General features: G+C 41.9%; 1 protein-coding gene across 1 annotated transcript; it reads right to left on the bottom strand.

Annotated features, from left to right (window-relative positions):
- Window positions 1–7,635: 7,635 nt before the first annotated feature.
- Window positions 7,636–23,641, bottom strand: LOC104617316 (putative RNA exonuclease NEF-sp). Its single transcript, XM_010282599.1, has 19 exons — window positions 23,549–23,641; window positions 21,832–21,953; window positions 20,819–20,945; window positions 19,973–20,057; window positions 18,366–18,515; window positions 18,134–18,222; window positions 17,178–17,293; window positions 16,221–16,359; window positions 15,546–15,640; window positions 14,612–14,714; window positions 13,871–14,007; window positions 13,438–13,546; window positions 12,983–13,093; window positions 12,721–12,858; window positions 12,123–12,215; window positions 11,390–11,609; window positions 10,701–10,894; window positions 9,961–10,070; window positions 7,636–7,855 (listed from the first exon to the last, which is right to left on the bottom strand). Exons 3-19 carry the CDS (start codon window positions 20,882–20,884, stop codon window positions 7,786–7,788), a joined length of 2,025 nt encoding a protein of 674 aa, XP_010280901.1. The 5' UTR covers window positions 20,885–20,945; window positions 21,832–21,953; window positions 23,549–23,641; the 3' UTR covers window positions 7,636–7,785.
- Between the last annotated feature and the right edge of the window lie 111 nt (window positions 23,642–23,752).

The raw sequence follows: 23,752 nt of genomic DNA, 5'->3' as shown, positions 1-23,752 counted from the left end.
GGTTAGCAGAGGGAGGAGGAGGATCCGCCTGAATTCTGTCACTGGCTTTGCTGGTGTGCAGCCTATGCAATAGCTTGGGTCTGAGATCACAAATCACTAACAAAATGTGGGTATTGAAAACTGTTTAAAAACAAACCCACAAGCCACAGATAGCATCTCTTTTCATCTAATAAAAGGAGAGTTTGGTCCGTGCTGCTTTTGCGAGCTCTTGCTGTGAGACGTGTTAAACTGTGGAAAACAAACACAGTTGTTCTAGAGGCAGCAGAGTCTGTCCCTTTGCAGGAGGGGAGCCCCGAACTTGCTGTATTATAGATAAATATGCCCAAAGCTTTGTCCTTGCTACTACAACCTTCTAAGATACCATGGTACAAGCACTGTTTGGCAGCAAAACCTTATTCTGGTTTGGTGAGCAAAGCAGGCCAAAGCACTTGTGCTTGTGTAATTGAACTTATGGTGAGACTTTTGCTGGTGCTAGTATTTAAAAAAAAAAAAAGAAAAAAAGAAAAAAATTCCCCAAGAGAGACTGCTTTGTTAGCAAAAGTTCCAAATGGAGACTGATTTGATAGTAAATGAAGACTGTATTTATAAGTTTGAGACTACTCATTCATTCAGCTATTAAATGCTTTGTTCTTCACTTAATTTTTTTTCCCTAAAGGAAATTTAAAATGTCCAGAGTGTGAAAACTATTGAAATGGATAGCCAGTGCATGCATGTGCACACAAAGTCGTGGCAGTGGCTGCTCCTGATTTATATGCTGAACTGCAGCAGCTCTGAAGGATGAGGGAGAGAGCTCTTTAAGGAAGGTGGTTATCTTGTGGTCTGAATGCGGATTACAGTGAGGAAATCAATCTGTAGCACATCGAGGCTTCGCCGTTTTAGTGTATCAAATGTAATGCAGCTTCTTTTTAAAGATGGTGGTGGTGAATATACAGGAAGGGAAAATCTTATTTCCTGTTAGGGAAAGGACATACAATTCTCAGTGGCTGAAGTCCCGTGCCTTCAGTATGAGAGGACAGCCCTGCTCTTGTTCTGCTGCTTTCAGCCTAGCAGGAGCAACTCCACCCGTTGGGTAGAATATTTGCAAAAATAGCCAAATGCTCTATCTAGCAAAGTACCATTTATTTTTAGCCTAACTTCAGTTTTTAATTACCATTTACAGAATGCAAGCCCCGACCTGTATCAGTTTTAAACTCCTGAACCAGGAGCTGAAGGTGCAACTCTTTGGCGGTGCTGAAAGTGAGAGAGCGCGTTAGACCTTCCCCTGGACTGCCCGGTGATTTTATGATCCTAAACGAGACTAGACCGTACTCTGTACTGCTGGTGTACCCGTGTGGGAGTGGGGTTTTGTACATGCTTCTGAGAAGTCTTAACAATATTGGAGCCTCTGAAAAATATGCTTGTTTAATGGTTAAACTGTGAATACCTGTGGAACAGGCCAAATACGTTCACTCTTCATTTTTACATAATTTTGATCTTTACTGTGTAGGGCACAGGACTGTAGTAGGCAGTGATGCTGATGAAATCCTTGAAACCATTGCAACTATTTATTTTGTTTTTAATTAGCATATGCATTAGAAAACTTGATGCATGTAGTGAATCTGCTGCAACTTGGGATGAATAACTATAGGTAGCTATATAGATAGTTTTAGTAGTATACTGGAAAACTGGTCTGACATCCACACTCTGTGGCATTTTATTGCCTTCCCTTATACACAAAGAAATACAACTCCTGTAAAGTTTACTCCCGAGTGAGAAAACACTGATTACCTGCACCATATTATAGTTTGCAACACCTTTAAAATTTGGCTCCCAGATCAACTGGAGGCTCATCAGTTGTGCTTATTCTTACTTGTGTGGGTGCGTTTTTGAGGTCAAAGACTATTTATTGAGTCAGGTAAGGATTTGAAAGATTCCACCCATAGCTGGCCATAAAACATGGCTGAGGAAATTAATAGCAATTGAATGCTGAATTGTGAGTTTATTTGCTGCTGGTGCTATTCTATATGGAGAATTATAGCTTTTTAATACTGTGCAATCATAATGAAAGAACCACAGGAAAAAAAAATGAAGGTGTGGCAGGTGGCATGAAATCAGACAGCTGAAGCCTGGGGCAGCTCAGTCTGTCCCGGGACGAGCGCCGGCTTCCCCAGGCCGGCACGGCAGATCTGCTCATGAATCAGCCTCTGAACCACTGTAGCTTTTCAGCTGAGCACATTTAAGAGCATGAAACGAGTCCACCCTGCTCTGCTGATGAGTGAGTGACTCGGAGTTGGTCACAAATAGATGCGGCCCCTCTTCCCGAGGGCAGCGTGGCTGTCGGGTGCGAGGTTCAGAGTGCTGCGGGCAGCAGCAGCTTTGCCTCTGTGACTTTTGTTTCACTCCTTGCATGTCTGTCAGAGCCTGAAGAACCCATGGACCCAGGACAGGTACTAACCTGTCACTTGTGGTTCCCAGATGTGGCTATGCACTGACTAGTGACCTTGGTATTTTCATGACGCTGTCAACATAAGTATCTTCCTTACAGTTTTAAGTTTGTTTCCAAAAAACACCCCAGCAAAGTTAAAGAAACACCACATAGTTAATAGCCACCTAGTCATGATGTAATTTGTTGACTGAGGTTACGTCATTCCCATTCATCGGAAAATAATAGTCATTTTGAGTTTCTGAGTCTTGCAACCTTGTGTTCTGCAGTGTGATCCTTTTTTAGAAGTTCCTCAGTAAATTGGGCACCTGGTTCTTCCCCTGAGCTCACTCTGCTCAAAATGTGTAAATGTGAATTTAGCCTTTCATATTAAAAAGGAAGATGCTTAACCTGAAACTCAAAATTCTTCAGGGTAATGTTTCAATATACAGCAAATCATAAATATTTTTTCAAATAAGTATTGAAAGCTAAGTGTCTGCTTAAACACTTTGTTGTGTGCAAACAAAACCACCAGTGTTAAAATCTTCTCTCTGGGCTATTGAAGATTGAATCTTTGGGTTTATGTTGTCAATTGAAGTGAAATACATGAGATTGTAAGGCAGAAGGCTGTAACTCCTTCACCATGAAGTACATAGGTATCTCTACCTCTTGTTCTTAGACTTGAATAGTTTAAGGTCACCATCCTTTTCTCCCAGGATTTTATGCCTGGATGAGTAACCAATATATATATATTTTTTTTTTTTTTTTAATTGACCCAAGTTAAGTATTATCTAGTTGCCATACTTTTTGGTATGCTGGTTTTAATTTGCATGCAGTTGACCCTTTGAAGGGGCCAAGTCAGGCTGCAAAGGAAAGTGTCGGTCCTCCCAGGTGCTAGTTTTGGAGTGCAATAGAGTGACCGACTGGAGCGACGCTGCATGTGGCTCCGGGGCTTTTGGGCTTTTGTCATCGCACATCCTCCTCTCTGGTTGGGCTACCTGTACTGACAATAAATTGAAAATGGAGCAGCTGCTCCCCGAGAGGGAGTGATCAGCCTTTTCATTTGCCCTTGAAAAAAATTTAGGAACCCACCTGGTTGGGTGCCATGAGTGTATTTTTTTTCTTGATGAAAGATACTGTGTTTTGTTCCATGTTGGACTGGACCTGTAACACCCAGCAAAGATGGGGGCTGCAAAAGTGTAAAGGCTACACCCATCCTTCTCCTCCCTGAGGTCAGAATCTTGCTCAGGATAAAACCCTTATGCTTGAGCAAAGCTGGAGTGTTCTCAGGTGCGCTGGAGATGCTACAGTGGCTTCAGTGCTCTGTTGTGGTCATTAATGCATTTAGGTGGTGTCTCTTTTTCATGCAACACGTCTGTGTCCCTTGCTTTCCACCCCAAGGAAAACTACAACAGAATTACTGTCATTGCAAATACCAAATAGATGCTATGCTGTAGCAACTGTTGCTACAAGAGTCTTCTTCCAGTTTGAGGGCTGCTTTTGGGGTGTGACCTCTTGCACTATCTGTACGGGCACATATTTCAAGAGAAGGGGGGCGTGTGAGACGACAGGTAAAAGGAACGTGAACGTACTGGTCCTGCTAACAGCTTGCCTTAAATCACTGATGTTACAGCGGTTCCTCGCTGCTATTGCAAACCTCAGTCTTTCTGTAGTTAGGTTTTGAAATCCAACAGGTTCTGGAGGTTATACAACTTTTTTTTATTTTTAAAAAGCTTCTATCTTTGCATAATTGCACTCTTTAGATAAACCCTTTTTGGATAACGTGTCATTTCACACACAGACAGAAAAAAACATCAGTCTCCAATGTTCTTGCTGTGAAGTTGTTGGGGTTTTTTTTCCCCTGTAACTTATATTTGGACTAAAGGTTGCCTGCTGTTGAATCAGTGTGTTTACTTGAATGCTGCCATTTTATGCAGTTACAGCTGCTGACTCGTGCTCTTCTCTCTGGGCCCAGGAGAGGGGAGATGGTGTGACCAGAGGTGGCAAACCTGCACCAAGGATCAGCGGAGCTGAAGGCTGGCTGCTGGTTTTGTATTCCCATATGTATTACATATTAGGGGACTTCACAGAATACTACTTAATATTTTGAAGTTGTGACTTTTTAAGTCATGCTAAACATAGTTGTCTTTAAAATATGCTTGCTTTCTTATCTGTGAAACAGCCTTTTAAAAAAGGAGGTGGGCTGGCGTGGTTGGAGGGCCTTGTGCTGTCAGTTGTCGAGTAACTCGAGATCCAAGAGACATGGATGCACCTGGCAGGATTAGGTCCTGGCCCGGCGCTACCGGGCTTTGTACTGGCTGGTCTTGAGGGCGTGAAGCGACCGCAAGTCCTTACAGGCTGCATGGAGGAGCGGGCTCAGCCTGGGAGAGGTAGTTGGTGCAGCTGGACTTGTTTGTGGATCTCGGCCCAGATTTAGCCTCAAGTCACCCTTTATGGAAGGAATGCGTTTTGATAGTGTGTTTGCTCCCAGAGAAGTAACTAATTCGAACTTAAGGAAGTAAATAACGAGAGCACACCTTCGTGCCGCTTTCACTGAGTCGCATGCGAATACAACTAGCTGGTCAGTCTCGCTCCTCGGTAAACCAGCAAAGGTGGGTCGGATCAAATCTGCCGTTCTTCGTGTCGGGAGTGGTTTTTGCCTTTTCTGACTCACCCAAGAGATAACCACGTATGATCCAATTTTCTCGCTCTGGGAAACAATGAATGTATTGCGTGTCGCGGAGCAGACCCGTGCTTCCTCTTTCAGACGGCAGTATCAGAAGCGCTGTGTAAATGTAATGCTTGAAAATGGCTGGAGTAAATTCTGTTTCATGTAGGATCTTTTTTAAAAAAGATGTGGCCAAATTTGAAATGACAATTTAGAGGAAAAGTGGGAGAAGTTCAAGATGATGCATCTTCTGAGTCCCATTTGGTTTGTAGTTTTGCGATTACTTTTCTTATATCAAATTTTGCTCACTGTTGTTGTCTGGAACAGAATGGAAACAGCATCTTATAGAATGTGCAATCTAAGGCACAATGCAAATGGGTTGTAGTAAGAAGGTTGTCTTTACTTGATAGCAATCCTGAGTGCAATGTTTTTGTCGTGTCCTTTTTGGAAGAACAGCATTAAGTGCAGTCTGAGATTTTTCTTCTCTTATAAGCAAAGTATTGGTTTGTGTGGAATTTGTGCCAGATGTATATTAAATATTTTGGTGCTTTTTCTAATCCAAGCTGCCATTCATTTACCTGTGAGATTATTGTACTTCTGTATATTTAAATGACCGATCCCTTTAAAAAAAAAAAAAAAAATCCTTTAGTCACAATGTATCCTGACTTCTGTAGCTTTGTAAATGTTCCAAAGCTGCTGGGTTTCCTGTATTCCAGTAAGGTCTGAGGGGCGGGAGGGGAACAGCTACAGAAATCTAATCCACTGGAAGGGGAATTTGCCCGCTGTTCTGTGCATTACTGAACAAATGAGTAACATTTGTGGTGTTTACATAATGACACGGTGATGTTCACTTTTTTGTGCTCAAGCTTTGTACAAAATGTCTTATTTAAAGCTGAAGTCCTTTTTACATTTTCAATTAAAAGGGGACAAATTAATTATTTTTTCATGCCTATAAATAGGACTCTTGCTAGTTTTATTTGTCATCTCCAGAGCTTCTCAAGCAGGAATCCCGGATGCTTACTAAATCCTGCCTAGTCCTTGCAGGGAGGTGACCACATCGTTTTTAAGTGTGTGGAATGAAAACTAGCTGTTTTTTTTCAACTTTGCAGTGCAAGTGTCTACGACAAGGAGACGCTGGATGCGAACAGTCTTAACTGGAGTGAATTCTTAGAGGGACGAGTGCTGAGGTCAGTCTGCCATTCACCCCCGGGGCCAGCTCAGACCTTGCACTAAGCTGCCTGGCCCTGTGGTCCCCGCTGGGCTGGGGTCAGCAGTGGGGACTGGCAGTGCTGGGCAAAGGGACCGACTCCCTTTCACATTTTGTGCTAGCACAGGCGTTGGTTTGCAGCAGCTACGGCCAAAGGATGCCAGACTCCCTTGGAGTCGCTAAAATACCGTTTTAGAAGAAAAAATTGTCTGCGTCCATCCTGCTTAATAGTAGATTTCATTTCAGGCATTTTGGAGGCTTTAAATTTAGATATGAATGACACTGGTGTGAGCATCTACTACCCACTCAGTAGTAGATGGGTAATGCTGCATTTGCCTTTCTCTCCCTTGCCTTTATTTTTGCCTGCTCCTCCACGCAGTAACTCCCAACTCCATGAGCTGCTCTTTGCTCAAGAGCACAGTGAAATGGACTTGGGGTTGGAAAGTAGGAGGGTGTAAATATTCTATCAATCAGCTGTATTTCACAATTTCTGGAATAATATATATATTTCAACTTTAGCTCAGCCTATTATAATTCGTATCAAGATATCCTTCGTCTCATGTTCAAACCTCATAACAAATAGTTCCTTTTAATTTTTCTTTTTTTTTTGATGCTGAAAGCCCTCCTAGGCATGCTTGTGCTTGGGAATTCAGTGTTAAGAAGAGATGCTCAAGCAGCCTTTATTTTAGGTGGCAATGGCTGCAGAGCACAGGGCTGAAGCTGCTGGGTTGCAAGTCGCCTTATCCTCCTGCTGGTAGTGCAGAGTCTTACTGCAGCCCTGCACTTCCAGCTCCCTGCTGAAAGCGATGATGTGTGAAGTTCACACAGACCTGCACTTTCCTTAAAATGGCCCTTGCACCTCACATAACCACACTGTAACTAAAAAAACGGGTTTTTTCTTGGCTTTTTTTTCTTCTTTTTTGTGTGTGGGGTGGTCAGGGAGGGAGGAGAAAGTGGAGGTTGTCCAAGAAGTATGAATCACCAATTCCTCCTTTCCCTGTACTAAGTACAGTACTTTTCCGGAAAGGAGGCAGTGACTCTGCTTCAGAGCTGGCACAGTGCACTTCCAGAAATCCACACTATTCCCGAGAACAGCTTTTAACTGCTGCGCAGCTGCTGCAGGTACTGCATTAACTTGGCTCGCTGGTTTTATGGCCTGCAATGTTTTGGTGGAGACAACACAGCTGGTACATCGGCCTCTGGCAACGAACGACTTGCTGAGTGACACCTTACAGGCCAATACCGGCTGGCTTTTATGCAATGCTCCCCCGGTTTGCCCCCAGCTCTTCCCTGGCTCACCCATGGCCAAGGAAAACTGCCACAGCAGGGAGGGTTAATGGAAGAGGTTTTGTGCTTTAAGATGTTTTGAATAGCTTTTATTTTTAGACTTTGTAAAAGACACAGAGTGAAAGCCTATTGTTCCTATGGTAAGAGATCTTTACAAAGACATCAATATTTAAAGCAATTAAAAATATCTTAACAAAAGACTTTGCTTAAAAACTTGGCAGTTTAACAAGCACTCCTCCCTCCGTCATCTTTTATTCCCATCAGACCAAGGCCAGATTGTGATCCATGCATGCTGCAACATAAACAAGAGGTATGTTATTTCTGCTCAGGGTAGCCTTGATACACATAAGCTTGCTGGTCTAGCAGTGAGAAGCCTGCAACCCTCAGGGTCAGTAGATTGAAAAACTGTATTTTCTTTTTTTTCCACCCAACAATTATTTGGCATTCTTTTTAACCAAGAACTCGGACTGTCAGTCCTCTGGGAAACTAGCACAGGAACCTCACTTGGCAAGAAACCTGTTCCAGCCTGGGATGGAGCTCCCTTCCAACCTGTGCAGCAGGCTCTGTGCGCTTCTGTACGCTCCTTCTGGATGCAAACTCCTGAATTCACCCGTTCTGCTAGTGGGATTCATACCCATCAGTGGTGCACGATAACAGGCAAGCTCGTGCTAAGTGAGGCTTGTTTGAGATAGCCCTTAAAAAGTAAATCTGGACCTGCTGAGACCAGGGCATCTGCTGCAGCAGACACATGGTGTGGACTGTAACTGCACAGCCCCCTCCTCCCCTCAAACTTGCCAGTGGGGCTGACAGGTTAGTACACAGCATAACTGAGGTGACACAGTGGTGTAGTGAAGAGGCAAATGATTGCTCGGAAAGGTAAAAACTCAGAGCCCAGAAGAAGGCAACAGATGGTCAAAGGGCCACATGCACTACTAAACTGCCTCAGTTCAGGCCTTCCCCAGGGCTGACTTAAACCTAGGCAGTATTTGATACTGAGCTTGTGCAAGAAACCATTTATACATGGCTACATGCAATCAATCAGCACTGCTGTTAAGAAGGTAGGAATTGCTGCTGTCTCATTTTGGATGCTGTTCTTCTTTTCTTTGGTGTGGGGGGAAAGCAGCTTAATGATCTTTATTTAAGACAACAAGTAAGTTATTAAAAAAAAAATCTAAAAAATAATTTTTTAAAAAGTTAATTAGAAAGTGAATAATTAGAGCAGATAATGCCAAGATCAGCCCTTGGCAGGCAACCTTGCTAAAACAGTTTGTCACTGGCATTAAGCCTAAATACACTCTTGGCTTAGGATGCACCTCCCTTCTAGGGACGCTGTTTGGTGCAGAGGATAATACAGCATCATGATTCTTCTCAGGAAGCTTTGCAAGTAAGAAAGAGAGGAGAACCTGGCCTGGCTGCCTAGCCAGGCAGAAGAGATGCTGCCAAGCAGTTCTGTCTCCCTGCTTCTATTTCAAGGCATGTCTTCTGTCTCCCCAAGGAATGGTACCCCTTCTGTTGAAGGGAAACTGAAGAAAAGCAAGGGTAGATGTGACCTTTATTTGACTGTCTGAAGAGTGACACAGTGAGAGGAACAGAAAGATGACTTCTGAACTATGTACTCAGTAACTAGGGCCTTGCCTGGGAAAGAATTAACCTTTCTGGTTAATTATTAAGCAGTGAATGACTGTGGCAGTTCAGGCCTCGGGGTCTGACATGCAGGAAGCCCACCCCACCGGGAAGCATCCCTGATAGTGGCGCTGAAGCCCAACTCGACTCTAGGACTTGCCCCTTCCTATGAAAGCTTAAGGACTCGGTGAAAGTGTTCTTGTTTTCCCATTGTGTCCCTCAGGTAGGAATGAGGGCATGAACCATCTCCTTCATCAGCTATGGCTGAAGCACGTACATCAGGGTACCACAAGACAACAACTGGTTGATGGTACCTTGGCTGCAGCAATTAGGTGGTTTTAAAAACAAACAAAACCCCACCAAAACCATCAAAAAAAAAAAAATGGCTGCTGTGGGAACGCTGCTCGATTCTCTCACAAGGACAGAAAACTTGCTGTCAACAGGGATGAAACATCCACCAGGGAAGCTAGGTGAACTGAGCTGACCTGTGTAACTAATCAACACTGTCTACTTCAGCCTTGCTGATCTGGGCCATCAGCTACAGAAGTTGTTTCAGCACTTGTGCTTGCTCTGGATCAGGCATGGCTTATGGGCAGAACTTTCATGTTAGGCCAATAAAACCCGAACAGTAAGTCAGACTGAGTACACCAGCTTCTTCAGGCGTTCTCTCAGGCTTTCACTTCCTGGTGCAGGGTTTTAATTTTTAATAGATTAAGATAAAAATATTTGGCTATGTATTTCCCTTGGCTCTTGGCAAAACAGGTGGCAAGTTACCTGTTCACTCCAGGAAAGAGAACAACACACAGGGTGTTATTCTGCAGACTTCTATAAAGCTTTTTGACATGGTGGTCTAACTTCTTCACCTTTTTCCTTAGCTCCTGCTCCTGCAAAACAGAATATAAGCATTAAAATCCCCAATTTACCTGCAGCTGTAGCAATTCACAGATCTGTGGCAATCACACTTAAAAAAAGTGCATGGGGTAAGACTGACCCTTGGGCAGTAGTGTCAGGATGCAGACAGCAGTGATTCTGTTACTGGCTGGCATTTGACAGTGCAGTGGCTCAGCGGCAGGGACAACCACATGCCCTACTCAAATGGCACTGCAGCTTCCTCCGGTAAAAATGAGCGCTGCAATGAGAGCTGTGCTTTCCTGTATGGCTGCACAGTCAGTCACCTCTCCCGCTGACTCCCATGCCACTTACTTGCTACACCTGTACACCTACACTGGGAGACTTCCATTCCTGCGTAGCATCACTCACTGCACTGAGCAGCTGTGCTGGTTTTAAGGTTATACAGTACCCTGCACACATCACTATCTCATGTGGTATTACCTCTCCAGACTGCCTTGTGGGAACTGATCCTTGGCAGCCTTTCTGCTCCAGCACAAGGAAACCCTTCTGTTTGTTACACACGGCCCTGCACCTGCATCTGCTCAGTTACCACTCCTGATTCCAAGGGCAGTACCTCCTCACTAACTTAACTGCAACGAACATCAGCATAGACTTAAACTCACAGAGTCAGTTAGCTGCTCCATTTTCTCATACAAGCTGTTTCCTCCTTGCTTCCCATTGCTGTGATTCATTTGCCAAATCCATCTCCAGAGGTGACCGGAAGCAAGAGCATTCCTACTTCTTAGTTTGCTGCCCCTCATGGTCCAACCATTTATAACTTCAAGGGCATCCACAGCACTCTGTGATTTCTGGAATTCTGAAACACAAAGAGAAGGGGAACATGCCTTGGCAGTGATGTTGCTGCCCTGCTCCTTGGCACCTGTGGGGCAGGGCTAAAGGCCTGGAGCAGGAAGGAGGTGAGAAACAGATCCTCATCTTGCTATAGGTAAACATCACACTACAGAAATGCCAGTTAACTGCAACAGCACTCATCCAGTTGTTCTCCTCACCTATTTAGAGGAGCTTACTTGTCTGTGTGAAGCTGCACAGTAGCCAGCCCTCATGTTGAATTACTGGAGCCAGTAATTCTAAGTAAAGATGATTTTTTTTTAAGCAGGTTTTTTTTTCCTTTTAAATACTTAGCATGTAGCGTTTGGAGGAGCAGTTTACAGCTTTCACTGAGTATTTTAAATACCATCACTTTGAGCATACATGAGTTTCAGTAGCTCTTGCTGTGTCTGTGCAAAGTCCCAAGGGCTGCTGAATGAGCTGACTGGAAGGAAATAAGCCTGCTGTATGTGAAGCTACTTACTGAGGAAACAGCAGCTCCTGTGCTTTCCATGCTGGACTGCCTTTGGCAGGAACAGTGTTTCGAGGTCTTTCAACTGGCTGAATTCTTCTTGCAAGTCCATCTCTGTTAATGACTTCTTTAGACCCGCCACATAAATCACACCTTCGTTTTCTACATCCAGCTCTAGTTCCTTTATCAAAACATCACAGTCCAGCATTGCTGCGGTGACAGGTCTCTGGACCTGGGGTGGATTCAGCGGGAACAAACACAGCCTGTCACCCTGAGCAGCTCTGTGTTCTCAGCCTCTATTGTAAATTATTTTCTCCCGTTACCAAAAGTTGACAAGCTATTCTCCCTCCCTTGAAAAAAATATGACTAATGAGGGCTAACTTAACTAGTCATGAAAAAGGAAGAGATACCATGTTTGTAATGCAGAAACACTGTAAAATTAAGAGCCCCATACTTTGTATATGGCATTTTAATACCCTCTTACTTGGCTCTTCCTTTTAAAGCTGCAGTTGGAGGTCAGAATGCTTTCTAATTCCCATCTGCTGACAAGCAGAAAGGAAAAAAGAGGGCTATAACCATTTCTGTTCTGCCAGCGGCCCTAAATTGTCCAGGGACAGGGAGATGGTAATAGTGCAACTGGCCAATATTTGCCCAGACGCTATGCTGTGAACAGACGCTAAGACACATATTGGATGCTGTTCCTGTGCTCAACATAACTTAAGCTTTTGCTATTTGCATTGTTTACCTTAATGCAGGACCCTGCTACCTCAGCTCCATTTAGGCTTTCCACAGCAAGCTGGGCAGCTTCCAGCACTTCGTATTGGATACAGACATAGGGCTTGAAACAGAATGATAAGATACATCACGCTCATCAATACAACACATAAGTCCTCCCTTTTTAATAGTCAGGTCTCAATAATAGTTGTGTTTTCTTTTAAAAACAGAATGTAAAAAGGTTTGGGGCTAATATATGTAACACTCCATATACTGTAGCTGTTAAAAACAACCTTCAATTAGCTCATCAATTAATATAATCTTTTTTTTTGCCATTAAAGGCCTTAGCATATCAGTTCTCAAGAAGGACAAAAAGCGTCTCAGCTTCTCCAATGCTCACAGTCCTCTAGCTTGAACAGCACAGTTATGCCACGGGAGCCGTGTTTCTTCCTGTCATTGTGTGGAGCAGCTTTCAGAGACCCTGAATTGTTGTAGCTGATGACTAAACCACCAGAACAAAACCCAGACAGAGTAACTGGTATTTCAGTGGTTCTAAGCCATGTCTTTCCACGAGATTACTTGGGCCTTCCATGCCTGTCAGCAAGCCTAATGCTTTGAGTGCTCCTCACCTGGTACGTTTCAGTTACCACTGTAAGAGATCGGATGGGTCCACACCTCCCAAATTCTTTTTTCACAGACTTCAAGCAAAAGCTTTCTTCAAATGGACCTGCGTAAATTGTCAGCATGTCAGTCAGCTTGCTTCTCACCTGGAGGAACACAGATTAGAGAAGGAACTTCACAAAGCAAAGGAACTAACTACTTGGTGCCTCCAGATAAATAATGTCTCTTTCCAAGCTCAGCAATGAAGACTATTCTCAAAAAAAATAGTACCTTTTCACAAAGTCCAGCAAGAAGTTGAGACGCAATGTACTCTGGACCTAAACTGAACTGAACGATACTGAATGTGGACAGGGGAACATCTTCTAAGGCTCTCTGAAGAATCTGGAGGGAAAAAGAGTATAAAGGCTCAAAGAGGTACAAGACAATTGGACTGCAAAGGATCAGAAACAAAGCTATCAAACTTAATTCCTAACTTTAATTTTCATTATAGTCCAAGGAAGCCCTCAGGCAGAAATTCTTCTTTAGTGAGTCATGAGAGGATGTTGAGGATCAAAGCTTATTTCCAAAATGTTAAAATGGATTTAGCTAACCTGGTATTAACACTATTGCTGAGAGTACTGTCAGTCAGCTTTTTAAAATAGCACTCATCTACCCACCCCCAGAACAAGAAGAACTTTGAACTACTTTGATGCTTGCTTTGACCAACCCACTCTAAGTCCACTCACCTGCTTGTTTGAAGCGCTCAGGTTACTCTGACACAGGCCAGAAGAGTCTAGTTCCTGTCTGCCCAAAAGGAGTGGTTTTTGGCCAGTCACCTGCAAGCAGTCTAAAAAACTAGCAGAGAGAAGCAAGCTATGAATTACAGTACTTGTCAATATGGTGAATTAAAAGCTTTCAAGAAGTGCTTGTCAGAGAAAAATGATACAGTTCATTAAAGACATTTGAAAGAATATTCTTGTCTTCAACATCAAAAGAAGCCTAGAAAATGCTTTGTGAAATGTAAGACGCAACTTCTGAAAGTTTTCCAGTGCTATGCTGCAATTATTTGTGTCTCTCTGAAGATCCTGATGGCTTCCAAAAAACGTAACTCACTTCTTTCTTTGATTTTACTGAGGATTCAACTGAAGGAAAAACATGCATATTTGAGAATCTTATTACCATGGTTTGGATAAATGTAGAGGCTCATTCAATTGTTTCTGGACCCTACATCCTTGTGGCTGTAACGCAGCTTTGTTCTGTGAGACCTCAGCCAGTTTTTCAGTTGTCAGAAGCATCTCCAAGTTTAGTTCTGCTACCTTGGGGAAGGAAGAAGAATCGCTGACTTTCCTCTCAGCTAACTGTAGCTAACTAAAAAGCATATGCTTTCTCTGAGTCACCTAGACACACTCCACAGTAGTGAAGAAACACAAGCATTAATTTCTTGCTTTATTATTTTCTGTTGTCATTTTCAAGCATGCAGCACTCACAGCATCAACCAGCAATCATCTCCAAAAAAGTTCTCTCAGAAATCAACAACACAAGCAAGAGACTCATAAGACCAGCTGAATCACTGCCACAACATACAAGGTCTCTCTCTTGTTTCAACTGGAAAAATGACAGGCAGTCCTGCAGGCTGAAAGTGTCTGAATCCTTCTTTAACCAATGCCCCTTCTTCAAGATCAGCAGCAATGCTGATTCACATCAGTGTTTGAGTACTGAAACACTGGTAATACTCCAGGTTATTAAAATACCTGGATATATGCTGAAAGTAACAAGTTGTCAAAATTATGGCCTCTATCACAGGTCCATTTTCTCTTCTACATCAACAAGAGGATGGGCAGGAATGTGGGTTTTTTCCTTCATAAGCACAACTTGCATATTCTGTGATTAAGGACAGAAATCTTAATTAGATATAGCTACCTTTGCTGGTCCTTGCTCAATAAAGAATTGAGCCAATTCCAGTGCAGCTCTAGCATCTTCTGTAGGATCATGCCCAAGCTTCTGTTCACACTGAATCTCCTTCCTAGGGCATCAAAATTAGGTGTAGAGGCAGGTTATCTGTTTTTCCACACTGACCAACATCCTGTCTTTTCTAAACTGGGTCCTTTTCAGGCCAAACAGCTTTCCCCTCTCCAAAAAGGATTTCTGTGCAGCAGCATTCTTGTGAAATATTCCCAAAAGTTACTGCAAGAAATGTTTTTGCAATGTTGAACAAAACACTGTTTACCAGGTTTGACAGAAGCAGTGCTAATACTTGGTACTCTGATGCATGACTATTTTTAATTTTACTTCTTCCTTGACCAATGACCCAACTCACAGTTTGCACACAGACAGGGAAGCAACCTCCAACTCAGTGAAGTTTGGTGCTGCAGAGTATTAATATTCGCTATGGAATGGTGAGAACTGTATCACTAAAACATACTATCCAGTGATAGCTAGTACACTGAGGAATATGATTTAAGTCAGTAAATCACACTTTTATGTATTAGCCTTTCTTTCTTGCTAACTGCAACAGATCTCATTTGTGTGAGCCAGTGTCTTTGTTGCTCTACAATTCAATACACTGCTACTGCTACAGACCTGAAGAAAAGCTAGTTTTGCGAGGACTCAATTCTGGTTGGGTCACAGTGTCCTTGCTTGCTCAAAGACAAGCCAATTTATAACGCTGCCTGACGTTTCAAGCAGGCAGTAAATTCTTCTTTACTGTGTCTATTTGCACAGCCTGCTCCTTCCTTTTAAATTTTAGTGAACAACAACAACAAAAAATTCTGATGCTACTAGTGGAAGAGCAAGACCCTATGACCCTCCATGACAGTTTCTAATATTTCCCATGATAATACAGTAATAATCTTACCCTAAAACGGCTTTGGCTAGAAATTTTAGCTTAAATCTTCGCCCTTCATTTCTGGCAAAAAGCAATGAAGTGTCAATAACACTGGGGTGGATCATCTGGAGGAGAGAAAACATCACCAGTTTAATTTAAGAACAGCAGTCATATAGAATTGGGCAGTAACTCCATTGTTATCTGTGCCTCTGCCTTTGCATTTCAGTTGCCAGTTTCTCACTGATAGATAACTGGTCCACAAGAAGAGAGCAGATGGGTGTAATGAAACAAGCGCAACTCTCATTTCTAACACTCTGTTGGGAAGATCTAGAGTGTGTTAGAAAGATTAATTAAGATTCAAGCATTTTAGGTTGGATAAATTAAACACAGGAAGGAAGGACTTCAGTTCTTCCTGTGACAGAGCTACCAAAAGCACCTGGCTGAAGCAGAGAGGTAAAGCTTCTGTTGCAACCATATCTACGTCTGGACAGACTCCTCTTTTCCTTTTGTGTTCTCAACAGCCCCCTGCAAGTTTTACAGATGTCAGGAGAGTGTTTCACTTTTAAATCCTTACAGACATAACACTATTCATAAAAAAAAGCAATTAACAAGTGTTCACTAATAAAAAGAGGAATTGTTTAGCGTTTTCAGGTCTGAAATGAGTATCACAGGGTTGGAAAAAAATACTCTTAAAGGCATACTCACTTCCAAAGCCTGAAGATCAGCATTTAAAGAATGACCCACCAATACCGCATCATGGGGAAGCATTTTTTTCAGTCTGGTTTGGATGTCTGGCAGTTTTGTTTTCACTGGAAGAAGCATTTTCTTTGTAATTCCTGAGAATCTTTAAAAAAAAAAAAAAAGTTGTATGAGGTAAAAGGAACATATTAGCAACAGTGCCTACTGGAGAATATTACAAGCAGGGCATGTAAAATGTGAACTGCGTGTAACTAATGACAGAATGCTACTTAATGCTTTCTGTTCCAACATAAGAGGATATATTGCAGGTATATTAAAATGCTATGAGTGCTACCACATCTGTTTCAAAAGTTTCTCTCAAGTATAACTTATTCTTAAGTGATGCAGTTCTTATCATCAGATAGCACAGGTAAGGAAATACTGCAAGACCAATGGTGAAAGGAGATGCTTCCAAGTAACCTGAGGGGATTGGCACATCACCTCCTGGACAAAACCAGGCAAAGTTTTAGAAAAGACAAGGCTTGAGTTTTGCCTGCTTTTGTTACAATCCTGAACCCAGCCCTAGAGGTGTGTGAAAGCTGATCAGCTGCTCTGTTTATTTACCAATAAGCAAACTTAGCTATGGAGCAGAGAGACGCAGACTGCAATCATACACTCTTAGCCTGTATCCTATTTTATAGCCAGCAATAAAAAGTACCTCGTACTGCATATCATTAAACTTTTCCTGTAACGCTGCAGAATGATAATGCTTCTGCCTAGCCACATGGGCACTATGTAGCAGAGAGCGTATACATAATGTTGGTTATTCTCATCACATAGCAAGAACTGTATTCTTAACACTGAGAAAAATGCAGTAGACAACTGTGCAAACCAAAGCTTCTGAAAGGTCCTGTGTAACAGGTTTAATTTGAAAGGGTTGCAGCTCTTAAAGACAAAGAGATAAGAAACTTATGTGCAAGTCACCTGGTACGGTAGTTCACTACTGTGCTTTCAGGTTTGACTAGTTCATTCAAGAGGCATTGACCCTGTGCATCCACCAAAGAGACACGAGTGACTTCATTCCCTTTTGCAGTCAGGCACTGTCAGGAAGAAGCAAAGGCAGTTGCTGAATCAACATGATGCTGCCACTCAAAAACCTTACCTAACATCTGCTTTGGCTGCAGCCAGCATCACTACTAAGGAGTTACTCAACATAGAGATCTACCTCTCAAAGCTAGTTGTTTTATACTGTAACATGCTTCAGTTTAATTGTTACATGCCCACCATAAGCACAGCAAACACACAGGCAAGCACAACAGAAAGAAAACCGTTATAAAGAAGTGCTGATTTCACATATCAGTCTGTGCTCTGTACTGCAGAGCTGTCCCTGAGAGCATCTTCACTGGAGAAGATGTACAATTTAAAAGCAGCGCCCACATTGTATTGTTAGTAACTCAATGCTGATGCCAAATAGGCATCTCTGCAAGGTCAAAACAGCACTAAAGGAGGAATCTTCACCACAGCATGCTGCCAGAAGAACTGTGATGGTTAAACGAACGAAGATGTGTGATAGGGAAATATCTTTCCTTTCCCAAACTTTGGGGAGGGCTGGGAGGAAGAATTCCACAGCAGTCTCAGGGGTTACTGCACGATTGCTGATGGGCCTGGCAGATCCAGCTGCTGCTCTGACAGCCAACGCAGAAGTGAGCTCTCTGCTGCACTGCGCAAGATAACGTTTCTGTCTTGTTGCCAGCACCACTTCCTGAGTCCTCCCCATGGCTGCATTAGCACTGCTACCATCAATGAAGGGACTGGCAGCAGATATTAATGTATCAGAAGTGGTTTAGCAAATACACAGGGTGCTTGGCTCACTTTGGAATAGCTGATAGGAGTTTGGTTGCTTGACTATATTTTGTAAGGCCACACGCATTTCTTTTTACCATTTCACAATCCAGACCAAAGAGGGGGCTGCTGTCCGTCCTCTGCTGATCACACTCTGTATATATATAGCCCTTGCATCCAGGGGAGCCTAGAATGAAAAGATACCCATGAATAAGAAGCAGACCTCTCCTAAAACTCCTATCTCTCATGACCAAACATAACACTAACTCTCAAAAAAAAAAAAAAAAAACCCACAACAAAACAACCAAACAAAAGCCCTCAAAAACTGACCTTTTATGGGATAGTCATTTTTTTTCTGCTCTTCTAAAGTTAGCGTATAGCTAGTTAGGCCTCGTTTCTTTTCTCCGTATTTCTGAATGATGGGATCACATTGCAAGTCTGACCTTTTAGGAATACACTCACTGCTAGTGGAAGTCAAACCTGTAAAATACAGAAGCATTTGTCAAGCTCAGATAGCACTCCCAACCTGCAGTCAGTTTTCTGCATTAGGCTGTCCACTAAGAGGCTACACCATTTCAAAGGAAAACACTACCTGAAACAATAAACGTTTTCTGCATTAGGCTGTCCACTAAGAGGCTACACCATTTCAAAGGAAAACACTACCTGAAACAATAAATAAACTGGATGGATGGATGGATGGATGGATAGACAGAGAGAGAGAGAGATAAGACAGACAGACTATGTCTCTGTCTGTCTGTCTATCTCCAGTTTATATCTCTCTCTCCAGTTTCTATATATATCTCCAGTTTATATCTAATTTATCGTGTGTATATATACACATACACACTATGCACATTCTATATACATAGTTATATATACACAATACTATACATAATGTATATAATGTATATACTAAGTATATATATAATATACTTGATATTCAGGATACTTGAATCTTTTCCCAGTTCAGCTACTGACACTGATGGCTGATTCAGAAGCACGTCACACCACAAGCCTCTGTCTCACATGCCTTTCAGAAACAGAGAGAACAAACTTGCCTCATAAGTGTGACAACATAATCATCTGTTACTTCATGTAAGCTGTAAAAGAAATTATCTTTTTTTCCTACCTTCTCTGTGAAAATCTTTCCCATAAGTACTATCAGGAGAAAATGTGCTCTAAGTGTGGCTCACAAAGAAGTAAGCACTGAACTAACACCAGAATCCACAGCTGTATAAAGTTAAAGTATCCTGTAGTTGATTATCTGCAGATTGCACTTAAAAGAAAAATATACCTGACATCTCAGATCTGTGACTGTGCAGTAGGTTTACAGTCAGGATGCCAGAGGACTTTGTCAAATACATTGAAAGTAACAGCTGTTCATTCTCCCATTTAGGACTTGAATGCAAGATTCTTTGTTACACTTCTAACAATTTCAGTGAAGTTCTCATTGTAGTCTCTTGCAGGTTTTGTACAAGCCTGTTGGATTACAATCACCTCTATAAAGAGTGTAAAAATAGGAAATCATTTGTCAACAAACCCGTTCTTTGCCTTGATTTTCTGCTCAGTATAACAAAGTAAACTAAGAAGAAATTAATAGCTACTCAGCTTGAATCTAATTTGTATCTAATAAAAGATATAGATATATATATTAGAATAAAATAATCACAAAATGGGTAATGAAGCATCAGAATTTTGGATTAAACATGTTAAAAACTTCTTCTCTGCTTTTTGCATTTACTTGTGACAATAAGCACAACGGAGTTACTGAACTAGTTAGGGTAACTAGTCTCATGGTTTAAGCCATTGTATGTCTTCCTTTGTAAACAAGTTTACCATAGCAGCACGCTGGGATGGCATAGGATGCAAAGTCCTAAATTACTGTTGAAAGTGAATCACTGTGGTTGAAAGAGATCATGCAAAACCAAGCAAGATACCTCGTGCAGTGTTTTGAGGTTTCAGGTTTGCTCCTTCTCCATACAGGCTGGCTAGGAAGTTAGCGGAAGGTGTTAATGTGAATCTCTGGGGAAAAAAAAAAAGAGGTATGTCAGAGACTTTGAAACAAGCAGAAATATCAAGCAAACCAACACAAACCAAACCTGTTTTAATGACAGACGATAGAGGATTCTTTGTACTAAGGGACAGATTTGCCTTGTGTGATATGATCAAGAAGGCAAAACTCAAAGACTTTCTTTGATAGAAACTAAAGCAAGTTCCAGACTTTCCAGTTAAGTTGTGATTTGCATTTGCTGCAGTTCAGGGAGAATTCTCTAGAAGTCTGAATCAAAGCATTTCTTCCTTCCTTCCTTCAAAAGTGTTGCTTGTAACTCAGAAAATTAAAATAATTCTTTTAATAATCTTTTTGCGAAATGAGAGAAACTTGACATAAAGTGCAAATAGCAGAAGTAAGATTTTTCAAACAGTGGGAATAGCATAACTCTATTGAGAGTCTCCTCACTCAGAGTGAATTCCAAACTAAGATATTTTTAATCTTACTGGCATCCTGAAGACATGGGAAGCATAATAGTCAGAGGACTGAAACACCAATACACATTTCACCTGGTAAGGCTTCAAAGACATAAGTCTTGAAAACCTGTTTCTAATATCAAAGCCTTGGCCTTTGTTCTGAGCTGACAAAGGCTACAAATAGACCCTCTCATTAGCTTGCTTTGAGAGTCAAAGCCACTTCCTATTGGAAAAGGCAATAATTTCACTGCAGCGATCAATCCTTGGGACATGGTTTCAGGACTGGAAGAAGACAGCAATACAGTCTGGGGACTTACATGCTGGAAGACTTTTCTGAGGTGTTTGAACTGCAAATAGAATTTGTAGAAATGGAGTTGGCTCATTTCATGTAGAATAATAACCACAACCCCAGCCAGGTGGCTTTGGTGATAAATATGGCACCAGCTGCAGTTTAAAAAAAAAATTAAAAAAATTTTTTTAAAAAATCAAAGCAAAACAATTATCAAGCACTCTTAAAAATAAAACTTGGAACCAGCCCAGCTTTTAAGTCAGTGAATGGCAAAGTGCCAAATGACTTCAGTGAGAAGAAGCTTTATAGCTTATCTCAAACAGCCACGTTCCTGGAAGCAACATGATATGCAAGACAGAAAAAGAATGAGTTATAGCAAAATTCTGCTGCAGTACCATTTCAAGACATTTATACCTCATTCAGAATGTGAATACACGAGTAACTTCAGCTGCAGTGATGCAGTCTAGTGAATTAATGCATCAAAAATGTTTCACAAAATCATTTTCTATTCACTACTAAAAATCTAAAGTGTTTGCCTTGAGTTTCATTTCAGGATTCATTACCTTTCACCATATTTTTGCCATCTGAGGTTATATACCCGCCTCACCCTTTCCCTTCCATTGCTGAGAAGTTGCCTTTAAAAAGGGAAAAGTCATTAAAATGTTTTTCCCAAAACACTCTAGAATACTCTGTTTCAATTATATCTGACATGAAACGTGTTACTATTTTTTGTGTTGTGTTAATATTTTTAACATGTTATTCCATTTCTCAGTGTGTGAAGCTTCTTCTGTTCCACAAAACTGTTTAATTTTTGATAACTGCATGAAACAGAACTATGAAATGGTAAAATTTTTGTCAGAACAGGAATTCTGGTCTCCAGCCAAGTCTAACAACAACTGTATCTTACATAATACAGGTGTCATTATGGTAACTGTGTTGCAAGGATTCCAAAACCAGTATGGCCAATAGGCCTTTAGGTATGTTTTCACAACACTTCAGGACACAAGACAGAGTTGATTCCCACATATGTATGTGTTATACCTGGGTTGTGTTGCATTGTGGTATTTTCCCAAAGCTGCATACTTTAACAACTCATACAGCTTGTCATGGCTGATTTCGCAGTCCTCACCAAATAAAGCTGTCGACAAGCGAGATGACTTTTCCTGTAAAAAGGGAAACGATAGCAAAGATAGGTTTTATGAAATCACAGAAATTCATGGAAAATTAAGTGAATTATATGGTAAAAGGAAACTAGTTTCTATTTGGATACGATCAACTACATTTAAAATAACTCTTCCACTCATTACAGGCAAAGTTTCCTTTCAGATCACACTTCAATATTAAATTTACTATCAATATTTCAGTAACCCAGGTACTCTAACTTCAAAGATTTATTTAATAAAGATTAATGTAAGTAGATGTATGTAGCAAGGTGACAAAGTTATTTGATTTGCAAGCATGATGTTCTGCTCTCTCAACCCATTCATGCACTTGCTGCTGTAGAGCTTTGGGCATTTATACAAGTGTTATATGTAGCCACTTCATATAAGGTTTTGCTGAAACCCATTTGCTTCATTTACATTATGTGATCTGTTTTGGCAGATGGGTTTGCTGGCCCCTGCAGGAAAAAAAAAAGTTTCAGTAAAATCCAAGGAAATTGCAGGAAGAAAGCATCGAGTTGATGCGATAGAGTGGACAGTGTACCACACAGTTCAGCACAACAGTTCTTTAAGCCTAAATGCACAAATTCTTCTAAAAGCTAATCAGCAAGTAAATGCATGCCTTTGGAGACCTCTACTGACCATATGGCCTGTTCCAATGGAGCTCCTTTGAGTTGTAAAAATTTTAAAATACTCTTTTTTTTTTATGTGCTGAAAAGACGTCACAGCATACAGGTCCCACAGGATAAAGAGCTACCAGAAGTTGTGTTTGACGCTCACAAGCCTTGTGCTCATTAATTTTGACAGAGCCTGCCCACGTGGGATTGAGCTGCTGCACTTTTAAAGCCATTTGTCATTGTGTAAGAAAGCTAAACAGAGGTGACAACCTTTGAGGTTCAAGTGGTTAAGAAACATCTGGTAATAATAACACAGGATGGCATAATTGCTAGTCCCTTATCTCTCATGCTAAGTTAGACAAATAAGTAATGACACCGTTGTTTTCAATACAGCCTAATTAGAGCTTTGCAAAAAAACCCTAACCAAACAGCACAAGTTTCATTTCACCAAGCAAAGGCTGCCTGCCAACCACAGGAATTTCAGTCTACTCAGGTGCAAATAAGACTGATCTCACAGGTCAGACACACATACCCTTGTCTCATGCTGGGCACTAAGTTGTGACCTGGGTGAGTAAGATGTTACCATAAGGTAGACACTTTGGGTTGATTTGCATCCTTCAGGTGTGAACGTGCTGAGCAGACACAACGCTCCTTCCAAGATCTACCTTGTTTAGGAAAAAATGATACTGGAGAGTGTATTCATCTTTTAACAAAATTCCTTAAATGTAAATGCCTAACACTCAAAATGAGCTCACTTCCCTACTTCTTGGAGCAGAAACTAAGCCATTATCTGTAGGTATTATCTTTAGCCAAAGCTCTAGCTAGACTACCAGTAGAACACGTTTTTGCTGAGTTTCCAGCAGCCCAACGTGTGATGCAATAAACCTAAACAAAAAGGGGGCTGTAAGAGAGAACTACCACACAGCCGCAGGCCTGCAGCGTTTTCCTCAACACCCGTGCGACGGGAGCTCTGCCACCCACCTCAGGGCCCCGGCCGCCGCCTGCCTTCCTCCTCTTCCGAGCTGCCTGCTGTCCCCCCGCGTCCTCGCCGGCTCCGGCGGGCCTTTTGCACCCGTTTACGCAGACAGCCTTTGCCATGGCCTAGAGGAAAGCACCGCGGGGTCAGGGCGGCGTGGAGCGATGCCGCCACGGCCCCTCACAGCGGGGTGACAGCCCGGGCTGCCA

Source organism: Phaethon lepturus, unplaced genomic scaffold, assembly GCF_000687285.1.
Source record: "Phaethon lepturus isolate BGI_N335 unplaced genomic scaffold, ASM68728v1 scaffold43052, whole genome shotgun sequence".
NCBI classification, from domain to species: Eukaryota; Metazoa; Chordata; class Aves; order Phaethontiformes; family Phaethontidae; genus Phaethon; species Phaethon lepturus.
The sequence above is the reverse complement of the archived record's forward strand: the minus strand, read 5'-3'. Positions and strand labels throughout refer to the sequence as shown.

Coding starts and splice junctions, on each gene's coding strand:
- LOC104617316 (XM_010282599.1), bottom strand. CDS start 20,884: ATGAGCCAACTCCATTTCTACAAATTCTATTTGCAGTTCAAACACCTC. Junction 13,547..13,870: donor CTACATTTATCCAAACCATG/GTAATAAGATTC, acceptor TCTCTCTGCTAG/TTTTTTAGACTGCTTGCAGG. Junction 12,216..12,720: donor TGGTAACTGAAACGTACCAG/GTGAGGAGCACT, acceptor TTCTGTTTCAAG/CCCTATGTCTGTATCCAATA.